This window comes from Miscanthus floridulus, chromosome 8 (genome assembly GCF_019320115.1).
Source record: "Miscanthus floridulus cultivar M001 chromosome 8, ASM1932011v1, whole genome shotgun sequence".
Classification (NCBI taxonomy): Eukaryota; Viridiplantae; Streptophyta; class Magnoliopsida; order Poales; family Poaceae; genus Miscanthus; species Miscanthus floridulus.
Window position 1 is genome coordinate 57262659 of NC_089587.1, and position 24049 is coordinate 57286707.

At 44.7% G+C, this 24049-nt stretch overlaps 2 protein-coding genes and 1 long non-coding RNA gene across 3 annotated transcripts; 2 read left to right on the plus strand and 1 right to left on the minus strand.

The window, feature by feature from the left end:
* Positions 1-341: 341 nt before the first annotated feature.
* LOC136472173 (uncharacterized) lies at positions 342-2159 on the plus strand. The gene is made up of 4 exons (XR_010762282.1): positions 342-770; positions 1307-1420; positions 1526-1879; positions 2001-2159. It is a non-coding gene; the product is annotated as an uncharacterized lncRNA (long non-coding RNA).
* An 11633-nt stretch (positions 2160-13792) lies between these two features.
* Positions 13793-17321, plus strand: LOC136476443 (putative glycerol-3-phosphate transporter 1). The gene is made up of 3 exons (XM_066474270.1): positions 13793-14137; positions 15012-16038; positions 16178-17321. The coding sequence occupies exons 2-3, from the start codon at positions 15096-15098 to the stop codon at positions 16738-16740; spliced, it is 1506 nt and encodes a 501-aa protein (XP_066330367.1). The 5' UTR covers positions 13793-14137; positions 15012-15095; the 3' UTR covers positions 16741-17321.
* A 278-nt stretch (positions 17322-17599) lies between these two features.
* Positions 17600-22897, minus strand: LOC136476444 (vesicle-associated protein 1-2-like). Its single transcript, XM_066474271.1, has 8 exons — positions 22726-22897; positions 22518-22588; positions 21705-21786; positions 21496-21611; positions 21131-21295; positions 21001-21042; positions 20791-20868; positions 17600-18103 (listed from the first exon to the last, which is right to left on the minus strand). The coding sequence occupies exons 1-8, from the start codon at positions 22793-22795 to the stop codon at positions 17993-17995; spliced, it is 735 nt and encodes a 244-aa protein (XP_066330368.1). The 5' UTR covers positions 22796-22897; the 3' UTR covers positions 17600-17992.
* Between the last annotated feature and the right edge of the window lie 1152 nt (positions 22898-24049).

Sequence of the window (24049 nt, forward strand, 5' to 3'; positions counted from 1 at the left end):
GCAGTTTCGCCGTGCGCCAAAAGAATGCTTTAGTACTGGGTTGAGCCACAAACCCAGACTAAAAGTCCTTTATTCCCGGTTGGTGGCCCAACTCGGGACTAATCGTCACAACCTTTAGTCCTGGGTTGGGCCACTAACCGGGACTAAAGGTTGCGGGCCTACATATACTCATTCCTGCTCTTCTTCTTCCTCCTTTCAATCACCGCCACCTAGAGAACCGGATCGATACGCCACCCCACCGCTCCTCCGCTCGCCACCCGCGTCGTGCGCCCGTTTGACCTCGCCATCTTCTCTAGCTCGCATGGCGGGCCCTCATTTTCTTTTCCCCAACGTGCGCCGCGGTGCCCTCGTTCTCGACCACACGCGGTCGGCCAGCCTTGACCTCTCATCCTTGGCTCTGGCATGCGCGGCTCTCCCTCGTCCTCGGCTCCGGCGTGCATGGCTCATCCTCGTCCTCACATCCAGCATGCGCGATGACGACCTCATCCTCATCCACCGACGGCTGGCCGGCATCGACCTCTCGTCCTCGGCTCCGGCGCCCGTGGCTCATCCTCGTCCTCAGCTCCGATGCGCATGGCGGTTCCCTCGCCCTTGACTTGAATCGGCCAGCCCCCCTCATCCTCACGGCATGCACGTGGCGCCCTCGTCCATGTCTCCGGCCAACCTCGTCCTTTTCCTCCTCTCCACCAGCGCATTTGTCTCCGGCCTCCACATCATCTTCGTCCTCGACCTCGATCATCTCCGGCCTCGCCTCGCTGCTGCGCCGCTAGGTGTGCCAACCCTGTCTCATCATATCCCTTCCTCCTATGTGAAACCGAGCACTCACCCTTAATAACTTAAGCTAATTGGCTTGCTATTTGTATTCGATCTGACTTGTATTTGCTTTATTGATATATTTTGATACAAATTGATATATATATATATACATATATATGTATATGTATATATATATATATATGTGTGTGTGTGTGCGCAAAGATACTAACTTTGGTGGCATAAATTTTGATATATTGACTTTAGTGTGATATATTGTATATATATGATATGCATATTGTGGGGTCCAGTTATATGAATTTTGATATATAGGGTTTACATGTTAATTTTGATATATAGACTTTAGTGCCTGATATTTTGGTATATATGAAAAATATTGACTTCAGTGATATATATGAATTTTGATATTTTGTATATATATATATATATATATATATATATATATATATATATATATATATGAATATATGAATTTTGGTGTATGAATTCATATATTGACTCAGTGATATGAATTTTTATATATTAACTTTAGTGAGAAGAAATGGATGGATGTCTCCCTGAACCGATTGTCCCGAGTTGGGGCTATTGTATTACTTGGGGATTCGAACCAAGGTTGCCGGCTGTACCGTTCAATCATCCTAGCATAGTAAGCAACGATATATGTTTTAATAAATTAATATGTTTTAAATACGCTTGTACACAATATATTTTTCTAATATGAATATATATGTGCTTCTTAAATATATCATAGGTAATTGACCCAATCATTTGGCTTGAAGAGACACTTTCATATTTTGGGGTTGAGGGAGTGGATGTTGAGAGCTTTGATGTAGATAATGGTCGATTGGTCCAATGTTAAATTGGCTTTTCCATCACCGCTAGGAGGGGTACAGGTGTTATACAAATCTCAGAGATGGAAATAAAGGCACCTAAGAAGTCTATTGCACAAAAATATGTTGTCATTGCATGTTTGAATAAGCTTGCGAATATTGGGTACACCCTGCCTACACTATCCTCCTTGACGATACAAGCAATAGATGTGGGCATGTGTCATGATGTTGCGGGCTTCTGTGCAAGGATTGCTCGAACCAACCGAAATGATGTGGTAAAGTCCAAGTCAAACTCATAGCTTATTTCGAGATTTGTTTTTATTGGAAAGCTTTGTTCTCATATCCATTTTTTCTGCCAACACTTACATGTTGAGGACTGTGACTTAACCTATGCAGGTTGTAGCTTTGAAGCCATTCTAAATCAGACAATGTATGCGTTGGGTTTTGATTAGAAATATGTCAATGATTGGCCAACACTCACTACGGAAGGATTTCAGGAAAAGTTGGTTATGACTAAGAGGGGATCATCTGACCCACCGACTTCTCAACCACCGCTTTCTGTCGTTAGTAGACCCTGTGCTCGTACTTTTGAAGCAAGGGAGAGTGCACTACTTAATGCGTTGCTCTACATCAATGATATTTGTGGATACAAAATTGGTGACCTACACTTCACCAAGTACATAATACCACATAGTCAAATTTGGCGGTGATCTACTTGTGCTTGCATGAACATATAATGTGTGTACGAAAACTATTTGAAACAAAAACAAATTGAATGAAAAAAAAACTATAAAAGAAAAGAAAAAAAAGAAAAAAAGTGATATTCAGTCCTGGTTGGAGATGCCCGCCCTCGGGCGTCGGCCATTCAATCCTGGTTGTGAGGCCCGGGACTAAAGGACGGGACTTTAGCCCGGATTGGCAATCCCGGTTGTGAAACTGGGACTAGAGGGGGTTTCCCAATCGGGGCTACAACCCAGACCTGCACTAGTGCAACGACATCACATACAAATACAATATACTACAAGTCTACACCGGACAAAGCATTTAATTATCCACAAGTAGAAAGGTAATGTGGTCAGCTGTGTCAAGAACGACCACATCATCATCTAGATCACCCAGACTGACGCCAAGAGGCCCATGTGTCAAGAACGGCCACATCATCATCTAGATCACCCAGACTAACACCAAGAGGCCCATGGTCGGACCACCACCCCAACCCTAGCTAGCGGCGCCACGACCATCATTGCCGCACTCGGCACTAGTGGACTTCCCAATGCCACTGACGGCGCCCGCCTCCCCTCCCCCTCTCATCCCCCACCGCCGGGAGCCACCATTTATATGCCATGCTCCCCATCCTTGACAGTGCTAGTGCCGGCGTGGGCTGTCCTAGCCATGGTGGCCGCGGACACGAAGGCCGTCTCCACTACTCCCTCCCCTCCTCCCCCCCGCTCGCTCCTCCTCCGCAGCTAGGGCCTAGTGCCGCCGCCGCCACCACCATGGCCACCCAGCTCGCAAAAGCCGGTGATGGGGCGCTACCGCCGCCGTAGACCGAGGAGGTCATCGATTCCCATGCAGATGGGCCCCAGGCAGCTAGATCCAAGGCTGGTAGCGATGGAGAGGCCACCGCATGGCAGCAGCCACTACCGCCACCACGGCCCATGATGTCGCTAGAGGAGAAGGTGCCGGTGGAAGTCAGTCCTAAGCAACTGGCTACCATGGGCGGCCTCGGTCCGAGCTTATCGTCGCCGCCGTCGCTTAAGCCGGGCACCACGATCATCGGTGTTGGCACGCTAGATGCGCAGCCATAGCCACCCATGTCACCAGCTTACGACCAGGCTACGGCAAAGGTATTCCCACATAGCCAGGGGGCAATCGGGTCTGCTGCTGTGCTTGCCCAGCCAGTGGGCGCAGGGCCCCGTGCAGCGGGGGCTGGGACAGTGGCACCCTGCCTGGAGGCGGCCTCCAGGCATGGCTCCATAGCAGCGTCATCGTCCTCCACTGCCTCCAACCTCAACGCCTTCCTCGTTCACCCGTCCGCCCCCGCCCTAAGCCCATCGTCCACCCTATCCCCCAAGCTGCCCCTTCCATCCTGGGGGGTAGCGCGGCGGGATGCTCCAAGGCCTGTCATTGGGTGGACGATGACCTCCTCGATGACTCTAATGCAGAAGAGGTGCAGACCACCTCCATGACCCCTACCTAGATGTGGTTCGTCAGGAGCCATAGCCATCGAGGACGTCGATGCTGCCTATGATGTCCCTGCTGCGCACTCAACCTCTGACGTCGGGCCATGGCGGTGCGGCAACGGGTCGCCAGGATGCTCTGTTGTACGGCATGCCGACTTGGCCAGTGGAGGGCCGCATCCTAGCATGCCGGTGCCTCGGGCACCGCGGATGGGTCTTCGCCCCCAACGCTGATGGGTGGCGGGAGATCCTCCACAGGCAGGAGATGTGACCAGTGGCCACCTCGACTGAGCCACGAGGACCAGCAAGCGGAGGCCAGCCGACAAGTCGTCGACCATCGAGGCACATCCCCGTGAATCTTCTCGGCAAATGCCTCAATTGCCTCTCCTCCGCGTATCGGGTGGCAACCAGCAAGCTTCCCCAACGATGTTTGTGGTGCAGGGGATTTCGAAACATTGCGCGTGACTGCAAGCAGCCAAGGCGCTTGGGCTCTTGGAGCTCGGGCGATGCAAGAGCCATGGGTCGCTAGCCACAGCACCCTGCCTGCTCTGCTGGGCCGGCGGACCATGGTGGCTCGCAAGACTCAGGCAGGGTCAAATGGCTAATGCCGTTCCTGCCACCTGTGGTCGCCGGCGCCAAAGGCGGAAGCGGCACCGAAGACGAAGGCGTCATGGGCGGTCGGTAGGGGCTGCACAGACAGCTCCGCCCTTCACCTCGGTTGCTGCTGAAGCTCAGCCTGGGCACGGCGAGCTGTCCAGTGAGACTGGCAGTGTCCAGCCTGACCTGTTGACGCTGATGTTGTACCCAGACGCCACACATGGTCGCGACATCACGAAGGACCCGATGTTGGAGGAATTCGCAGCCTCACACGCCAGCAGTCAGATCGTTGCATGGCCTTCTCTTGAGCGCCAGTTGTCACCTCCGGTGGCCCCCCAACTACAAGATGAGGCCCCGGCTGTGACAGCCCCCAGCTGGAGGATGAGGACCTGACGGCAGTGGGCTCCTATGCGTTGCGGACACCACTTCCGTGCCCCATTCACTGGGTCGTGGATTCACCGAACCTTACGGTGGATGCTGGCCCTCCCAGTTCACCGTCAGTGGATACCCACCCGACCGAGGACAATGATGACTCCGCCAAGCGCTGCCTCGATAGCTTCATCAACGAAGTGACGCGGAAGAGGGACTCTCTACTAATTCGTGAGCCTCTAAAGCAGCCTCCTGCTAAGCCAGTGATGTCGTGGCGGAGAAGGCGGTTGGTGGCTCAACCCCTCTCTCGAGTACTTGCGTCCAAGCGAGGTGAGGTGCTGGTCATGCAGCGTATGAACTTCACCAAGGGTCCATCAACGCCATCCGCGTCGAAGCTGGCGGCCTATGACAAGCTCTTCGGCAGCGACCTGACTGCGTCCGAAGCCGAAGCGCTGGATGAGCTCTTCCCGCCTGTTTGGTCCAGGCAGCCGCGAGGACGCAAGACCACCTCCTAGGATGCATCGTTGTGTCGGTATTTGTTGTTTCCTTTAATGTAATATCGAATCTAGATGTCTCTTGCTAGGATGGTCCAGTTACGGCTGTGTTAGATTGATCTCCTTCGACGCTCGATATAAGCGCGTTATATGTTTGTCTAAATTCTTCTATTTAATACAATGATACGTAAAGCTTTTGCGTATTGGAGAAAAAAAAACTAACTGATGAGATAGCGAGAGCTTCATTATATTCAGAGGCATTCAAGCCGGTCCAGCGCAATGCACTGTGACGTGGCGGCTCATTCGTCCTTGAACCGAATACGCATGAGAAGAACAGAAATGATAGTTTCATGTTCCTACACATGAGAAGCTATCACTGTCAAGCTACTAGCAATAGCAAGCAACACCAGCCAAGCATGCAAAGGGTACCGGAGAATATGTTACAGTCTCAATCGATGAAGCTGACCCCCATTGGAAGGAGCTGCATGCATGTACAGGCACTCGCAAAACCGCTTTTGGTTCTCTTGGCTGTGCGTGCATCGATCTGGCGCCTGCTACCTGCCGCATGCATGGTTACGCGCGCCCAATGTTTCTGCTTATATACAACTAAAGTATATATTCCGTCCAAATCGAAGAGCGCGTCAAAACTCAAAACGGGACAGAGCTTGGGTGAGCAGAGCTCGACGGATCAGAAAACGCAATCTGAATCACCTTCGACCTTACGAACGGAGCCACGTCTTCGTGGATCGACCGGGCGATCGTCGTTATCGATGGTGGCGCAATGCAACCAGCTAGGCTTTCCCTAGCTATATAAATACTGCAAGCCATCATACGCTAGGATCAGACTTCAGAGTAGATACTGTAGGTACGTGTTGACGCAAACATATTTCACACGTCACAAATAGCTAGAACGCTCGAATCGCAACGGATTGAGGCAGCATGATTCTGCGGAAACCAGCCTAGCTAGTTTCAGAAATTAGTCTAGCCGGTTTTCGTGAAAGAAACGACCAAGAGCAGCAAATGACACGTTTACGTGGTGAAGAATGGTGATATTTTTTAACAAACATCACAGGTAACCAAATGTGTTTACGTGACGAAGAATGGCTAGTTTCTGAGCAAATTAGTAAAGGACCATCAAAGCTCTCACCTATGGGGGACTCCATCAGGGTAAAGACGTCTATAGGTCGCCCTTGGTTGGCCAACAAACTTAGGGCTCCATCATTAGTTGTTAGATTAAAGGACGAACGACAACATAGGGTTTAAGAGAATAGGGCATGGAGTAGATTGATTTTTTATTGATTGTGTGTATTGGACACCTTAATCGGTGGTGCCCCTATATTTATAAGCACGGTGCGGTCTTATCCAACACAACAAAATACAAATTAATCTCCGACTAGATTGAAAACCCGGCCTAGCATGTTTTTACAGGTTGAATCTTTCCGAGATCGTAATTTCTTCGTCCAAACTCCAAATTGGACGTTCCGAGAGGAACGCAATGATAAAATTCATTCTACATTTTGACAACTTTACCAAACCCGTCCTAACCAATTTTACGAGCAAGTTTATGAGCAAATCATCAAAGGATAACCAATCGTGTTTACGTGATGAACAATGGCTAGTTTCTAGACAAACTAGCTAAGGAACTATCAAAGTTCTTGCCGAGGAGGGACCCTATCGGGGCAAGGACGTCGTCGGGTTACCCTAGGTCGGTCAGCAAGCTTAGGACGCCATCCTTAGTCATCGAATCAAGCGATGAACAGCAACGTGGGGTTTATGAGATTAGAGCATGGAGTAGATTGGTTATTTATCCATTCTGTATGGAGTAGATTGTTTTTTTTATCCATTCTGTATTTTCGAGTAAACGGAACTTTGTATGCTTTGACCAAGATTCAACAGAGTGATTTAATTAGTTTTGAATTGTATTTTTTTGGTGGGTTTCTTGAGATCAAACCTAGTCGATTCTTACACAATATGTATTGTATATTTGATTTCGAATCCATCCATATCAAGTTTGTATTACAATAGTTAAAAATTGTTGGCTAAATGATGGATCAAAAATCATAAAGTTCGAATCATTATATGCGTCACGCCTTACATAAGCTACTCCTAGAGAAGATGGAGTACAAGTTTATTTATGGACTTGTAGTTTTTTTTTTTTTGAGAAATTATGGACTTGGAGATGGTATTGGTATCCCCGAATAAGTTTGGGGATCCCGGCCCAATAGATTACTCTTTATTAAACCCACCAGAAAATAATGTGACGTGATGGTGTCTTTTATCGCTAATTTTGTAACCCCGGGAATACGTGCAGTGTGCTTCCTTGTATCATTCTCGAGAACACGCAAAAGAGTTAACGTGTTATGTTGTGTTATCATTACGTGTCCTTTTGCCCTCGATCGTTTAGTCGTTACAATGATTCGTCAAACGATTTCTTTTCCTCTTCTTGCACATTATTATTAAACACTTCACATGAGTAGTACAGTCTAGTAGCACTGTTTACACGGGTGAGTTGGCTGGATGCTAGTAAATGACGCGATCTGTGTGTCCGCGTGCTCTCGTCTCGTGTGATTGCATTGTAGAGCCTAGCCTTCCCCAGATGGTACCTAGCCAAGCATATGCATCCCTTACCATGCATCTCTGTCCGGCCAGTCCAAGTCATCACACACTGTGGTCGACAGCACGAGAAATGAAGGGAGACACGAAGAAAACCGATGGCCCGGCGACGTACGCTTGCATTGCTTCTTCCCCGGTCATGACTCATGAGTCGCCACGTACGTTACCTTCCCCAGTCGCCATCGAGGCATCGACCGTCACCATGCACGAGAAAGCACCACAACGCCATCATCGCCCTGTTCCATTAGCTTATAAGGTCCCGTTCGGCTTATCTTATGTTCGGCTTATTTTTTTAATCGGAACAGTATTTTTTTCTCACAACAATTCAGCTAGAATAGTGTTTTTCAGTCAGTTTCAGCCAAGACTCAGACCAACGAACGGGGCCAAGCTGTATTTTTTCAGACAACGAATATTATTTTTCTCTCACAATAAATCAGTCAACGATACTTTTAGTCATGACTTATCAGCCAAACGAACATGGCACATATCATCATATCATGGAATATTAATAGGATAGGGTGTGTACACATCGTCACCGACAGCTATATATAGCAACATATATTTCCTGCAGTTAATGGTGCATTATCCGCAACAACAACATATATATATTTATATATAAACAAGCATGTATATGTATATTTGTAATCGACAGCAACATTACGCGGCGCAATCAATAGTGATTAGTCAGTCAATTATCTGCAGGCTAAACTAGGCCGGACAATCGAAGATGCATGATCGTCGTCCAGCCGTTTCCGGAACGGCCACATGTACACGTACGTCGTACGGCGTCACGGGAATTTTCCTAGCTTTTTTGCGGTACGTGCGTGTGCTCGTGTGTGAAAATGTGACGAGTGATCACACTTCACTCTCGAGCAAATATACAGAGCTTCAAGAAGACTTCAAGTCTTTGGCCGGCGCGGCGTCACCTAACCGGCGGACTTGAAACTAGCTTGAAAGTCTTTACTAGCTTCACACGTGTGCCCGGTTTTCCGGTGTATTTACCTACGTGCTTTCTTCATGTTTAGGTTACCTAGGAGTGCGTTCTTCATCTCTAGGTTCCGTCCGGTGGAGCTTCGACTAGTGTACTAGTACCGTCGACTATAGCACCGGTTCCTGAAAGAGCCGTTTTTATCTTTTCACAAAATAAAACTACACCCTCCGGTCCGGTGTTCATGTTTAAGGTTAGAATTGCGGGGGTTTTGTTTTGTTTGACGGAGAGGGTTATGGACATGAGTTGAGCCTTCTTCGTGCCTGTATCAAGGAGCAGGGACGAAGCTAGGAAAAAATTTAGGAGGGGCTAAACAACGGCAATTAGCAAAAAAAAAAAAAAAAGAGGTTCAGCAAATCTCAGCCCTTCCTACCTATACATCTACAGCTGAAATTTCAGACGACGGCTCTACAGGGCTTCGCTTGCTCGCGAGCGGTAGGGGGGACTGGAGCCCCCCTAGCCCCACCGCTGGCTCCGTGCTTGTTAAGGAGCCAGAGCTGCAGTAACAGGGTTCAGCAGTAGTTGAGAACAAGCAAGTAATTTTGATAAGAATTGAACAGTGAAAAATGGCTCAGTGAGGAACAAATTTTTAGCTCAAAAGTATCAATGTAAATTTGTGAAAGTACCTATAGTCTAGTGGTTACAAGAACATCAGTACCACCTAAGGTCCTGGGTTCGACTCCCCATGAAAACAAATATTCTAAGATTTAACGGTGTTATGCTTTAAGTGGTAGACGATGTTCTCGTCGATAGCGATGCGTCTGTGGTGACTTGTCAATCTCGAGGATTTATTGGTTGAGTGTGAGTGTGTTGTGGATTTGTTGGCTCAGTCTTCGAAGATGCTCGTAGGGATAGGGTTTACGTACGTGCGTTCATAGGGGGTGAGTGTGAGTGTGTTGTGGATTTGCTGGCTCAGTCTTCGAAGACGCTCATAGGGGTAGGGTTTGCGTGCGTGCATGCGTGTGTTGTGGATTTGCTGGCTCAGTCTTTGAAGATGCTCGTAGGGTAGGGTTTACGTGCGTGCGTTCATAGGGGTGAGTGTGCGTGTGTTGTGGGTGTCTGAGTTGTACTGTGTAATCGCAAAAAAGTGTCAATGTAAATTTTGTTTAGTTAAAAAGAGGCTGTTTAATTCTTAGGCTAGTTTTAGTGGGGATTCGTATCCCAATTTTCAAGTTTGATTCTTTCTCTTTATTAATATTGTGTCATATCAATATACTTCGTCCGTCCCAAAATAAGTGTACTTGTAGAGCTTTGGCGAGGAAATCAATGTTAATATGAAATTACATATATACCCTATAAAGATGTAATTATTGTACATAGAAAAGAGAAAGTAGAAAAAGACAGTTAGAGTTGGGTTATCTCGTACATAGAGATTCACTTATTTTGAAACAAATTTAAACTCTAGATGTACTTGCTAAGCTCAGCAAACTAGACGAGGTCTGGACTCTGCAATGCCGCTGTCCGTCCTTGTCTACCGGGTGGCCGTCTCACTGTCTGTCTAGCTAGCGCCGGGCAAAATCCAACCCCGATGCACTGATCCAGCTTTCTTTGAAGCAGCAGCCAGCGGCGAGAATAGCCAAGAAGATGAGGCGCACACGCCATATCCGGTACGCACATCGGGAAACACGTCGCTGTGTCTGTTGCGCCTCCGCCTCGGTACGCCACCTATCTTTTTCGGCGTCTTCTGCTTTGGCCACCATGTGTGAGAGATACAGATACCCGTTGAAATATTCACGCGAACCTTTAGCTTGCACAGATTAAACAGGTACTGTACTCCTCAGTATATGAATTTGTTATCTATTTATGGCGATTATTAGGGTAAATAAATCAATCCCACTATTGTACTGCTTCCACACTCCTGGCTAGCGTAGCATGCAAGCAGTGATTGTACTGCCACCACATGATTTTCTTGGTACCAAATGCATGGTGTGTGGAAATCTTGGTCCACATACATCGGGCTTCGATCTCGATGACTCACGATCTTCGGATGACCCTGGTCTCGTCGTGTGTAAAATACCGTTTATCCATACATCAGATCTTCTACATGTATTTGGCTCCGTTCGCTTCGCTGAAAAAACAAACCGAAATATTGCTCCGACTGATTTGTTGTGAGAGAAAAATATTATTTCAACTGAAAAACAAGCTGAAAAATACGGATTATAAGAGAAACGAACATGACCTCTGTAGAATAGAAACAAACACTACTACATAGAGAATCTTTAGGGACGGTAGGTGATGGTTTATAGAGACGGCTTAGTTAGCCGTCCTTAGAAATCGTTTTATAGAGACTGCTGTGTATTTGTAGGGACGGCATTTGTGTTTATTTGGGATTTTCATCAACGATTTTGAAATGATTATTTTGAAATGAGTCAATGGCCGAATCCAATTATAAGGGGAACCAAACCGGCTCTGTTCAACAATACCATTTACAACAACTTGCTAAGGAGTTGTAGCTTCTGGTTCTGGACTAGCTAAAAGTGGTTGATCAATTGTCAACGCGTTTAATTGCGCGGTTTTCTTTATTTCTTTATGAAGATGCACACGTACATTGATCATTTATCAAAGAGTCAAGACTGTTGATCCGACTTAGGGCACTCCCAATGCTAGAAATCATGTATGGTTTCTATACATGTAGACACTACATATATAAACTATGTTCCCAATCGATGGTTTCAACAGAATAATCTTTTGTTCAATCGCGCGTCTTCTCTCTCCCTCATCTACTTGTCATATATCTTTATGTCTTGGTTCTCGTGTAGATATGGTTTCTTATTAAAAACGATTTTCTCCTCTCTCCTCAATAAATCGCTTGCCATATTAGCAAAATGCTTAGGTGACAAGATAATTAATGCACATAGAAACTATGATAATTTCTGCATTGTGAGTGCTCTTATAAATTTGAGTTCCATTTATCTTAGGACAGGGAGTACAGATTTGCTTACGACCACCAGACACCAAATTCGCATCAAGTTTGACATTCCACTATGATAATTCCTGCATTGTGAGTGCTCTTATAAATCTGAGTTCCATTTATCTTAGGACAGGGAGAGTGCAATCCCCTCGAGGCAACAAAACACGCCCTTAGTATACCATGACGAATGGTACAAATAGATTTTTTAAATATACACAGTAGTTAACTTGAAAGCATGGGCTATGGAGCCAATTACGTATTGATTTTGAATGGTGGTTGAACGCATCTCGCACGGATTATTCCCAGAATATACCCGGCGGCCCTGAAGATCCCTCAAACTTGTGGTTGTGGCCTGTGGGGCTGTGGGCTGTGAGGGGCGTCGCAACGCCGCCGCAGAGTATAGACACGCGTGCCACAGAAGATCCCTGGCGGTGCCGGCTCGCGGCTCGCGCGGCCCAGCTTTCTCCGGACAGTTCGAAGCGGGGCCCACGACCATTGACGTGGACAGACGACGAGGGGCCCACCTCCCGGCGTCGCGGCCGCGGAAACAGGAAGCGCGGCCGAGATTCGCCGCTCGCGCGCCAAGAGAACAGCGGCGCAGGCGCAGCGGAGCCGAGTCGGCTGGCTTTGTGCGGTGTGGTCCGTGTGGGCTGCGTCTCGGCTCCCGTGTGGCCCGTGCTGTGGCCTGTGGCCGCGCGGCGTGGGGACGGACGGGCACGCGTGACGCGGCGGTCGGGGGCAACGGGCAAGCGGAAGACCCGCGCGGCACGCGAGGGATAATCCCAGTGGCGGGAAGGGAATATTCGGAGAGCTTCGCCGCCCCGTCGGGTCGCCCATGAATTTCGATCCTCCTCCCTATTTCCGATTCTACCCCTGCCTTGTCGCCCTTTATACTGGCGCTGCCCTCCCCTGCGATCCTGCGCTCTGGTGGCGCACAACACTCTGCGTTTGGAGCAAAGTGGATAGATCGACGAGTGTTTTTAACTCTCCTCCTCTCCGTGATCGCTAGAGGTACGTTTTATCCAATCCTTCTTTTAACCTTTTATGCTTATTATGGCATGTTCGTAAACTACAACAGATCACAGGGTTTATCTTTCGATTGGTTTCTTTCTATGCACAATCGTTAGATGTTTTAGCTTTTGTTCTAAATTAAATTTATCTAATTTTAACTAAGTTTATAATATAATACAGTAATGTCTATATAATATCAAATAAATATCTATGAAAGTATATTTTATTATGTATCTAATTAATTTAGCTAGATGTTGTAGATACTTGTGTAATTTTTTTATAATCTTAATCTAAGTTATAGAGTTTGATAAGGCATGACAACATTGGACAGCACATGGAAAATCAAGACAATCAGCTTCTTCCAACGTGGCTTAGAGACACCGGACGCGAGATCTCATAAGTGGACTTACAAACAGGACTTACACCTTCATATGATAGTTTGTCGGTTTACCTAATTGCCATGGCCTCGGTTTAGCAAAACGCCAGTGATGATAACTAATACTCCATCGACCCATCGTGAACCATTATCCTGTTCGCATGGCTGATAAGCCATAGCTAAAAGTACTACTCACATTCGCTTAGAGGAATTTTGGAGGGATCTAGAGGAATTTGTGAGAGAAAACATGGTTTCAGATGAAAAAAGAAACGAATCAAGCCGAGTTTAAGGACACGCGAACGGACCACAATTAATTTATTATAAAAAATATTATTTATTATCTAAAAAAGTATGACTTATAAGTCAAATCAACGTGGCGCATGATACCAGCTTAGGCCCCGTTTAGAAGCCAAAAATTTTTAGTTTTGGGTACTGTAGCTCGTTTGTTTGTATTGGTAATTAGTGTCTAATTATGGACTAATTATGTTCGAAAGTTTCGTCTCGCAATTTCTCACCTAACTATACAATTAGTTTTTTTTTCGTCTATATTTAATACTCTATGCATGTGCCGCAAGATTTGATATGACGGATACTACTTAAAAATTTCAGAGAACTAAACAGGGCCTTAGGAAAAAGCTTCCTTTCGTGGGCGTGTGGTGTCAGAAACTACTTTTGTCTACATCCCATCCCGAGAACAAGAAGCACCAAAGCAAGGGCAGTTCCGTCCAAGGGCAGCACCGTAAATACCCGGCGCAGTTTCCAATAAATGCCCTCGCTCGGTGACTTCGCACTCGCACCACCCAAACCGAGCTCGAGAACACCACCACCAACGAGAAGGAAGCGCACGGGCACGGGGGTTCTCCTTTTCCACGCTCCTTCCCCATTGCGTGATTCCGCCGCGTCGCGTGTGCATTTGCGCGGCGCCCAATCCGTCCCGGGCGCAGGAGCCGCCCCTCCTATCCGGCGAAGATCGGCCGGGCTCCGAAAAAAAAAGGTCCGTGCTTTGTCCTGTTCTTGATCTCTGCGGCGATTCTGGTCTGAATCCGCAGCTTGTTTGTTTTGTTGGTTCTTCGATGTTACTGCTTTTCACGGCGGTGTGTGGTTCTGTACCACTGTAATGGGTTTAGGCCTTTCAGGGGGTTTTGGGTTGGAATTGAGGGAGGATTTGATGACTTGGGAGAAGGATTGATGGGAGTTTGGGACAAGGTGGTGTTTTTCTGTCCCTGAACTGGGTGATGTCAGGTATGAGATCATACCTGTTGAGATGGAAATAGGATGGGGCCAGCTCCTGTGACGGGACTTGTGAAATCTTTGCGAGGACGGTGGAGTCGAAATGTCAAAATCAGCTTTTTACCCTGCGTCCACATGGAAACTTCCTTCTTGTGCAGGTTTCAGAAAGTATGCTACTTGAGAGTTGGGAATTGGGAGTTAAGTTTATCGGCTGCTACAGACGCAGTTAGCCTAATATTAGGAGTTAAGAAAGGCGCTAATTTGGTGAAATTTTGATCAGTGGGGCATTTTGGGACATGCAAATTTAATCACTGTGTCTCTCTGATCCAAGGGCACAGTCGCTGAGGAACAAGATTTACAAATGTCTTGCACCTGTGATCATTGAATTTGACTACTAAATAGCAGATTAATTTGTTTCCTGAAGTATGTTGCGATGCTTTGGATCATTCGGCGCATCAGTTTTCCTCTTTTTTGTGGTGTAACTGGAACAGCTGTACGAGGCTGTATTGAGATCACTGTTTTCCAACCTTTTAGAGCATGATTGCATACTATGAACTAAGAGTTGCATAACATACTATGAATTCATAAGCTCCTTGCACGCCTGTTATCCTGATTACATCTTCCTTTGTTGCTTTCAGGTAGCAATCGTTGTTGATTCCAGAAAGGTGTCCCTGAGCTGGCGCTAGGTGCACTGTGATCTTCCTCAGCAATCTTGTATTCTCATGTCTCTCTCTCAAGAGATGACGAGTAGGAAACCTCCTGGTCTTCGGTTATTTGGAGGTGCCAGTTCGCTCAGAACGTACCAGACACTAGTCCTGGTCCTTACATTTTTTGCATACACATGCTTTCATATGACTCGGAAGATCACAAGCATCGTCAAGAGCGCTCTTGATCCTCAGACGAAGGTGGGATTCTCCCACTGGGGACGACTGCACGTGAGCAAGAGCAACGCTCTTAACATTGGCTGGTTGCCATTTAACACTGTTGATGGTTCAGCATTACTTGGTGAGGTAGATGTTGCGTTCCTCGCTGTATATTCTATTGGGATGTTCTTTGCTGGACATATTGGGGATCGCATGGATTTAAGGATCTTTCTGACAATTGGCATGATTGGCACTGCTGTATTCACAACTCTCTTTGGTGCTGGATATTGGCTGAATGTCCACAGCTTCTACTATTTCTTGGTTATTCAGATGCTTTCTGGTCTGTTTCAATCAATTGGGTGGCCTTCAGTTGTTGCAGTTGTTGGTAACTGGTTTGGGAAGAGCAAGAGGGGGTTAATCATGGGCATATGGAATGCACACACTTCTATTGGGAACATAGCTGGCTCACTGCTTGCTGCATTCCTCTTGAAGTTTGGGTGGGGTTGGTCATTTGCCATCCCCAGCCTTATCATGGCTCTTGTTGGTTTGATGGTGTATATTTTCTTGCCGGTTAATCCTGAGCTAATGGAGATAGATATTGACAGTGGTGAATTTAACTGTGAGAAGGACACTGTGAAGGAGCCCCTTTTGGAACCAGGCCAAGAAGTGAAACATAAGGCTGTGGGTTTCTTAGAGGCATGGAGGATTCCTGGAGTTGCGCCATTTGCTCTTTGCCTCTTCTTCTCCAAATTGGTTGCATATACCTTCCTGTATTGGCTACCGTTCTACATCAGCCATACACGTAAGTCTTCATATTCAACCTTCAAATCTGTCTGACATCATTCTCATTTGATGGTTCAGTATACATATTAGAAGCCCTTTTTCTAGAACTGGAACTGTTCCTAGGAATGTGCTTTCTAATAGGCCTTCGCTTGTTTCAGGTATTGGTGGTCAGTACCTCTCTGATGCTATGGCTGGCAGCTTATCAACAATCTTTGATGTTGGTGGTGTGTTGGGAGGAGTCCTTGCCGGTCACATCTCTGATCGTTTAAATGCACGAGCAATCACAGCTGCTAGCTTCATGTACTGTGCGATACCTGCCCTCTTCCTGTACCGCACATATGGAAGCATGTCGATAATGTGGAATATCTCCCTCATGTTCATCACTGGAATGTTTGTGAATGGGCCTTATGCCCTGATCACAACTGCAGTGTCAGCTGACCTTGGCACCCACAGCTCTTTGAATGGCAACTCCCGAGCACTGGCCACTGTGACAGCAATAATTGATGGGACAGGGTCTGTCGGAGCTGCCATTGGACCCTTGCTAACAGGATACATCTCATCGAAGAGCTGGAGTGCTGTCTTCACAATGTTGATGGCAGCAGCTCTCCTTGCTGGGCTCCTCTTGACAAAGCTTGTATGTGCCGAGCTAAAAGGAAAAACACCTTCCGATGCAAGCACGGACGTTACTGATGCACAAGGTACCTACTCAGATGAAGTGTAAATCCAAAGCTGGTTGCGCCATGGAAGTAGTTCCTGTGAATGCTTACTAAGAATTTGGCCGGTTGCTGCTTCCCACAACCTTTCATGATGGCTACGAGTCTGAAGACTGAAAAGGGAAAGAGATTTGGCTGCTGAGTGACTTGCTCAAATGCCTCGTCTTCTTTTTTTTTTTTTTTTTTTTTTTTTTTTTTTTTTTTTTTTTTTTTTTTTTGTGTGTGTGTGTGTTCAGGTATAGAGGCGATAGAAGGCAGAAGTGTATGCTTAAATTAGTTTTCAGGTCTACTAGATAGAGGTGAGAACACCTCAAAAGCTCAAGGGCCCAAAAAATAGGCACATTTTAGGCACCTGTAAATATGTTGGGCAATAAGGTCTGGCTTGTACTGGTTGCACTGCTGCTAGTTACGTAATTGTATGTGATTGTTGTTAGATCAGGGTAGATCAAAGGGAGGAGGAATCACCCTTCTGTACAAAGATTATACCTGAATGGCCAACTCTGCATTTACTTGGAATGTTGGCCTTCTTTTGTACGTGTAACGGTGTAAACAGTGTGAACAAGGTTCAGACAATTTTTGACTTGAAGCACCAGGAAAGTGTTGATTCAAGAAACACTGGCGTACATGTTTCTTCAATTCAGTTTTTCTTTCTCAGTGTTTAGCAAATTTTGAAACTCGGCAGTTATAGGCACTAATTTGCTAGAAACGCAGACAGACACACAGGTGCCTTAACTGCATAGACATTCTGCAGGTTTAAAAAAAACATATAGCCACTCTAATCTCTATCACCCTATTGTGTTTGAGGCGAATGCCATACAACAAATTGCTACATAACCAGGCACCAGCAAACCCTTGCAGAAGACAAACTGCTGTCAACTTTAATTGCTTTTATTTAGGCGATAATTGCAACGAGACTCGTTCAAAGCTTTTACATGGTAAAATCACCTGTTCTTTCCAGATAATGGAACAGCAGATTACTCGGGAAAAACAGATTTCGTCAGCAAGATAAACTGTGAACAAAAGCAATTGATGCATTTTCCAAGTTACAGTGTCAGCAATGTGCACAACCCATCCAACAAAAAATAACAAGATAAGAAAAAGAAAAGCTTAAGCTGGCTAAGCATTCCTCACGTACGCACTCCTATATCGACAAAATAGGCAGGAGAACTTCAAGACATCTGGTTTGAATAGTCTTTTTTGAGTTCCCAAACACAACTTGCATGACTGTCTTTGATATGGCCAGAGGACAGCCTGAAAGAATTATGACTTCATCAGATAGCCCAGGATGATGCCGATCGAAGCAACAATTATGACAATGATAAAGGAGAAGCCCCCTCCACGCCTCTTGCTGATCTCCTGTCTCACCAAATCCTGCAACATGAAACAGAAACAAATGAAGACAGAGTTTCTCAACTGACAAGAGAAGGTCGTTAAAACAAAGAATTTCTAGATGGCACTACAAGCTTAAATAAATGATAAAAATAGTAGTTGTCCACAAGCAGAACAATTGTTCTTCGCGTAGTTCTTGGTGCAATTCTTTGGCTTTAGTAGGTAGACGGTGGGCCAAAATATGAAGTGGTACATGATCTTAATCAAATATAGGATATGTTTCAAGACTCAAAAAGCAGAATCACACAAAGTTCGGGCAAATAGAAGAAATTTGGAAACAACTTTGATCTTCAAAATACAAAAAATAATGATAAACTATATCCTGAAAATGCATAGTGTAGGCACTGGCAACAGTTGAACGACTCTTGATATTAAATATTACTCCGTGAATCAGTAAAAGAAGATTAGCTGTGTTTTCAAAGGTCTTTGCTTAAGACAGGGACCAATGCAAATCACTTGGGTGCTGGTTGACTAAGGGCCTGTTTGTTTGCGCTTTGGCTTTTGGGAAACTTAATTCTAGAATCTGGATGGATCGTGGCTTTTAAAAAGCTGATTTCGAGTCAGCATTTGATATGAATGAAGTTTATATATGTATAAGTATAATCAATGGAAACACCCCGTCGTCGAACTGTGAAAAATCCTTCATCAAACATGTTTAGAAGACTAGAAAAACTCTTACATTTAGTGAGCTGATGATGGACAGGCATATAAAAAATCCAAGGCCCAACTCAACCTCGCTTGTGATACATAAAATTGACAAAGAATGAACAAAGAACAAAGAAAAAAAATGAATATGTGGTGTTTCTGTCCTGTTTCCCAATTTCATATCTTACAAAGTCGATTTTGGCCTTAAAAGGCCTGTTCGGTTTGTGAATGAAGCAGTGTAAAGGTGCTTACCCACTACCCAGTGGCTGAAAGCTTCCCCAAATAGTGGGATCTAGGGAAGGGAGTTTCTAAGCAACTTTGCCGTTGCTTAGTTTGCAAGTAGGCTGATAAAGAACCTGTAGGACACATGTGGAAGACTAACTGCACCCAGCGCATTCTTCATTTCTGACTCTAGTGTGCCAAGCCAAAGTAGGAAAGGGTTGCTCAGTAGTAATCCGAACCCTTTCCTACTTTGGCTTGGCACAAACAAGATGCATAGAATTTGGTTCCCTTGCTCAGTGAAGCAGCAAAAGGAGGGTGAGGTTGCTACAACGGCAGGGACTTCAGTCAGGGGGGAGTTCAAGCACGGCAAGAAGAAATTTGATTTGGCAGCTGAGAGCTCAAGCTCGGTGCAGTGAAGCTTGATTAGGTAGAAGTGTATGGTGTGTTTGGTTGTTCGGATGATGTTTCGTAGACCCGCATCATGTATCCTGGCCGGAGGGAAGCAGGCTAAGCGGGTGCAGATCTCAAAAAGAAAGTGTTTGGTGAGGTTGCATGAGCGGATACAAAAAAAAATACTAAGATGTTTGGTTGTCTGTATGAGGCTATGAGCGGATGCAATCCGCTCAGCATGTGAGACTTACGTGGCCCCCCCCACTCTGCCGCTGCATCCACCGGGCCTGGCCGGCAGGCCAGTGGTGCTCAAAACGAGTGCATCCGTGGAGCCCGCATCCAACCATAGATTTGCTTCTACCCATGCAAAACACTGTAGCAGAGGCAGGCAACTAATCATGCTTCTCTGCCAGAATATACGCACACGCTGGTGCATGCACTGCAGGAGCAGTGAACCAAACACGCCCATACTCGAGCTCGGGTGGAGGGGGGGAGCTCAATTTGGGTGGAGACCTTGACTGTGGCAGCAGAGAGCTCGATTTGGGCGGTGGGGAAATCGATTCCGGCATTTTCTAGCTTGCCCTGTCGAGTCGGAGGCTGCCGTCGAGAGGCAATCACAACAACTAGAGAGCAAGAGCTTGAAGACAGAAGACCACATGCAACGACGGTGATGAGCAAAGGTACCAAACATGCCCGAAGTCTACAGGTTACTGTTAACGCTAAATGCATATTGATTTTTCATGAACATGCATATCGCTGGTTGTACTAGTGGATTTGCATGAAAGGAGAAGGCATCTCTACTGAAAACCAGCATATGGTGCTTATATGGTACCCCCTCCGTCCATCAATGCAAGGTATATATATTTTGAATAATGAAAAGTCTTGTCAAATCATACACATGTTAAGTGTACAAAAATTGCAACAATAGATACATATTGAAAGTACTTTTGAGATGCTGTTGATTTATAGCATTTGAAAATATATCATATCATAAGAGAAATTAGAGGTCAAAATCTAATTGAAAGAATTTTCCCATACTAAAATATTCTTTATATTGATGGATGGACAGAGTATTATTGTAATCTATTAGTATGGGAATCAAATAGATTTCAGTATTCTGAACACATTCAAATCCACTCAAATCATCGCAAAAGGGGAAACTGTATCTACAAATAACAGTGTTTTTGGTATAGAAAAACATGCATTGACCACAACATAATTCTCTTTATTGATTCTCTTAGCAAAATTTATGTTTGAACAGAAATCTCGTGTGATATAACTATAAGGACTACCTCTACAACTGTTGATGAGATGACAACAAAAGGGACTAAAGATATATTGTCAAACAGTTAGATCATTCTAGATAAGCTCCCTAATATGATAGAAAGATAAAAATGCTATGCTTCACTTACAAGTTCCTGTCTAAGTCTATGATTCTGTTGAATCGCAGAATTCTTTTCTTCAGTCAACTTGGAAATCAAAGCTCCAGCCTGCAACGCCAAAACTCCCAAATTATATGAGAATATACAAAAAAAAGTACAAAGTAAAGGAAATAAAGTACAAAAGATGCCAACTCTATTATGAAATCTTAATATCTTATACTAATCAGAACAGTAACTGACCTCTGTAGATTTGTCTTGAGGCTCGATGCGCTCTCTCAGCGCCTGAAATGATTTCAGAAATACATTATCCTCCAAACGAGAAAAAAATGGTAAATGGATAAATCAAAGTTCAATGGTAACAATAACTCACTCTGGTGAATCCTCCAGCAGGTCCATCTCCATTTTCTGATTCAGAAGCCCTAGATGGAGAACCTTCTTCAGATTCCTCTGGAACTGGAGAGGGTGGCTGTGGAGGAGCAACATAGGTCACTCGCAACTTGACCTCTTCCATCTTATTCCCAGACTCCTTCGTAAACTATCAAGTCACACGACAACCAATACCATAGAGATTTTAATATAGCTGCAATATAAAGTCAATTTAGATAAAGAGTGCTATGAAGACGAGACAATTTTATCTCTGTAAAAAAATAATCCCACAACTGATGCCCTTATCCTTATATGTATGTAGTGTTTCATCAGATTATTCCTGAAAAACGTTTAAGAAAGAAATATTACCATATCCCCTGTGACATCCTTCACAGTTATACCAGCAGGGGCAACGACGCTTTGGACTAGGAACTTATCTTTGCACTGCATGTCAGGCGGGGTTTCCCGCTGTGCTTGCATCGTAACTGTAACAGTACAGATAAATACATAAAAACAACAAAATGGATGATGGCTTGCCCAAACACATATCACTTTGGTAAATGCTAAGAGTCACAAACCAACAACATCACAGGTAGACCGTGGCAATACAACCCCAGTGTTGGGCCGCACTGAATACTTCTTTGGACTTGTAGTTTTCACCTGGATAATCAAAGAAACAGTCAAACGAGAAATATATTGGCACGATAAGACCTCCTTGAACATATGTTTACATTTTCAAGATAAAACTATAAGCAGTTAAACAGCACAAAGATGTCACACTAACCATTGTAGAATATAGCAAGAAAAAACATCATCGTATGTCCAATCATCAATGGCAGATCAAATCACAACGCATAGCAACCTCTAAGAGAAATAACATCAGTGCTAATTCTAACAGGTGAATAAATCACCAAAGGTCAACACTTCTTTTTTGCACTGAGTAGGCATTTTTACCACAGTTTAATAGTTTGGTCTCATAGGAAAACAAAGAGACCCCTCCAAGCGCCGAACCTCAATATAAAGATATTAGCAATCCAATTCCAATAGCTCCAAAGTGAGCAAGCAAGATATGCAAGTACGAATAGAACAAACAATTTAAAGTCTTTTTAATCACGCAACTCGCTCTTTGATGCAGCAAACGTCCAAATAGAGGGCCCGCCATCACAGAACAATCTAGAGGGCTCCAATCCTTGGATGGTCAAATTCGACGTTTCAATTTCATGTAAAACAGACTTGCAGGAATGTCACCACAAACCCATCAGGTAGCAAAACAGCCCAAATAGCATGGTCTCAATCCATCTCTAGGGTTCTAATATGAGATAATTTCATGTGGGGGGAAAAACACCCAAATAGAGGGCGAGGGGGGCTGCTATTGCTAAGAACAAACGGACCTTGAAGGCGATGTAGTCGTCGGTGTGATTCGACAGCTGCATGGAGCACGAGTTCTGCTTCTTCAACTCGACTGCTTACGAGAAACACCAGCAAGGTCAGGAGCCAATCGATCCGCGCCCACAGAAAGAAAGAAAGAAGGGGGAAAAAACGGTTTTTTTTCCAAACCAAGAAGAAAAGAATAAACCGGGAGAGAGCGGGGCGGCATACAGGGGAAGCGTAGCTCGAGGGGTTCGACGCGTAGGAGCTCGCCGGCGGTGGCAGGGGCGGGGGTAGCCATTGCCGGATCAAAAGAGGTAGAGAGAGAAACGGCGCGAGGAGAGAGAAGGGGGAGATCTCGGGGAGTCGGGGTGGTGGGTGAGGAGATAGGAAGGGTGGGAAAAGAATAGAACGGCTCTGGTTTTCCAGCCTTGGTCTTCGTAATTGCAGGTATCCGTTCTCTCCCTACTTTGACAGTGGTGCATGTTTAGTTGCACTTCATTTTGTAAAATTTTTCAAGATTTTTTTATTATATCTTAAATATAAATAAAAAATAAAATTAATTATACAGTTTAGACAAAATTCACGAGACGAATCTTTTAAACCTAATTAGATTATGATTGGACATTAATTGCCAAATAATAATGAAAGTGCTACAGTACCATTTCGCCAAAAAATTTGCAAACTAAACTAGGCCTAGGACGATTCGTAGATTTTGCTAATACTTATAGGAGTCCTAACAATCTGATGAAATATATTTGTTGGGTTGTGAAATCGGATTAGTATAGGGACTTAAGTTGCTTTATTAGCTTCTTTTATATATTTGTCACATATGATGTTTGACACGTGCATCTATATCTATATCTATATCTATATCTATATCTATATCGATATCGATATCGATATCTATATCTATATCTATATCTATATCTCTATGTCAAATAATAAAGAGGCAAAATTTTAGTATATTTTTTTCGTCCATCTTTATTTTTTTTTTTTGTCCGTCTTCCTCTAACTGCTGGACAATGAAGAGTTTTTTTTGTCCAGACTTATATATGAAGAGTTTCTTTTATCCAGACTTATATATATAACTCGTGCACATATGAATTATAATAGCTCACATCTAGATCGATATAGAGTCCGATTCTAAGATTGACACGAGAATAGCTACGATCCTGATCCAAATAGGTCCTAACTCAAATAGAAATAGAAAAAAAAAGATAAAAATAGATTCCTAAACTGTTCTTATCTTCCTACGTTATCCGTGTCCATATAGGCTGCAATTTGTTTTTCCATTCTGACAGTTACCTCCCAATTTCTTTACTTGAGCCCTATGTCTATTCTCTATCTATACCTAATATATATGTCCATACCTTAATATTTATTAACAAGTATATTATATATCTACAATTACCTATAATAATTATAATTATTAATTAATAACAATAATAATATAATATTATTAAAAAGCTAAATTTGTTTCTATTTTTTTATCCATCTTCCTCTACCAAATTCCATGAATGTGAATTGTCTATCCAAGCTAAATCTAGATAGC

Excerpts from the sequence above, each read along its gene's own strand:
- LOC136476443 (XM_066474270.1), top strand. The coding sequence starts at position 15,096 with ATGTCTCTCTCTCAAGAGATGACGAGTAGGAAACCTCCTGGTCTTCGG. Across the intron at positions 16,039-16,177 it reads GTTCTACATCAGCCATACAC|GTATTGGTGGTCAGTACCTC; the intron begins GTAAGTCTTCAT and ends CGCTTGTTTCAG.
- LOC136476444 (XM_066474271.1), bottom strand. The coding sequence starts at position 22,795 with ATGGCTACCCCCGCCCCTGCCACCGCCGGCGAGCTCCTACGCGTCGAA. Across the intron at positions 22,589-22,725 it reads CCTCGAGCTACGCTTCCCCT|TCGAGTTGAAGAAGCAGAAC; the intron begins GTATGCCGCCCC and ends TCTCGTAAGCAG. Across the intron at positions 18,104-20,790 it reads ATAGACTTAGACAGGAACTT|GATTTGGTGAGACAGGAGAT; the intron begins GTAAGTGAAGCA and ends TTCATGTTGCAG.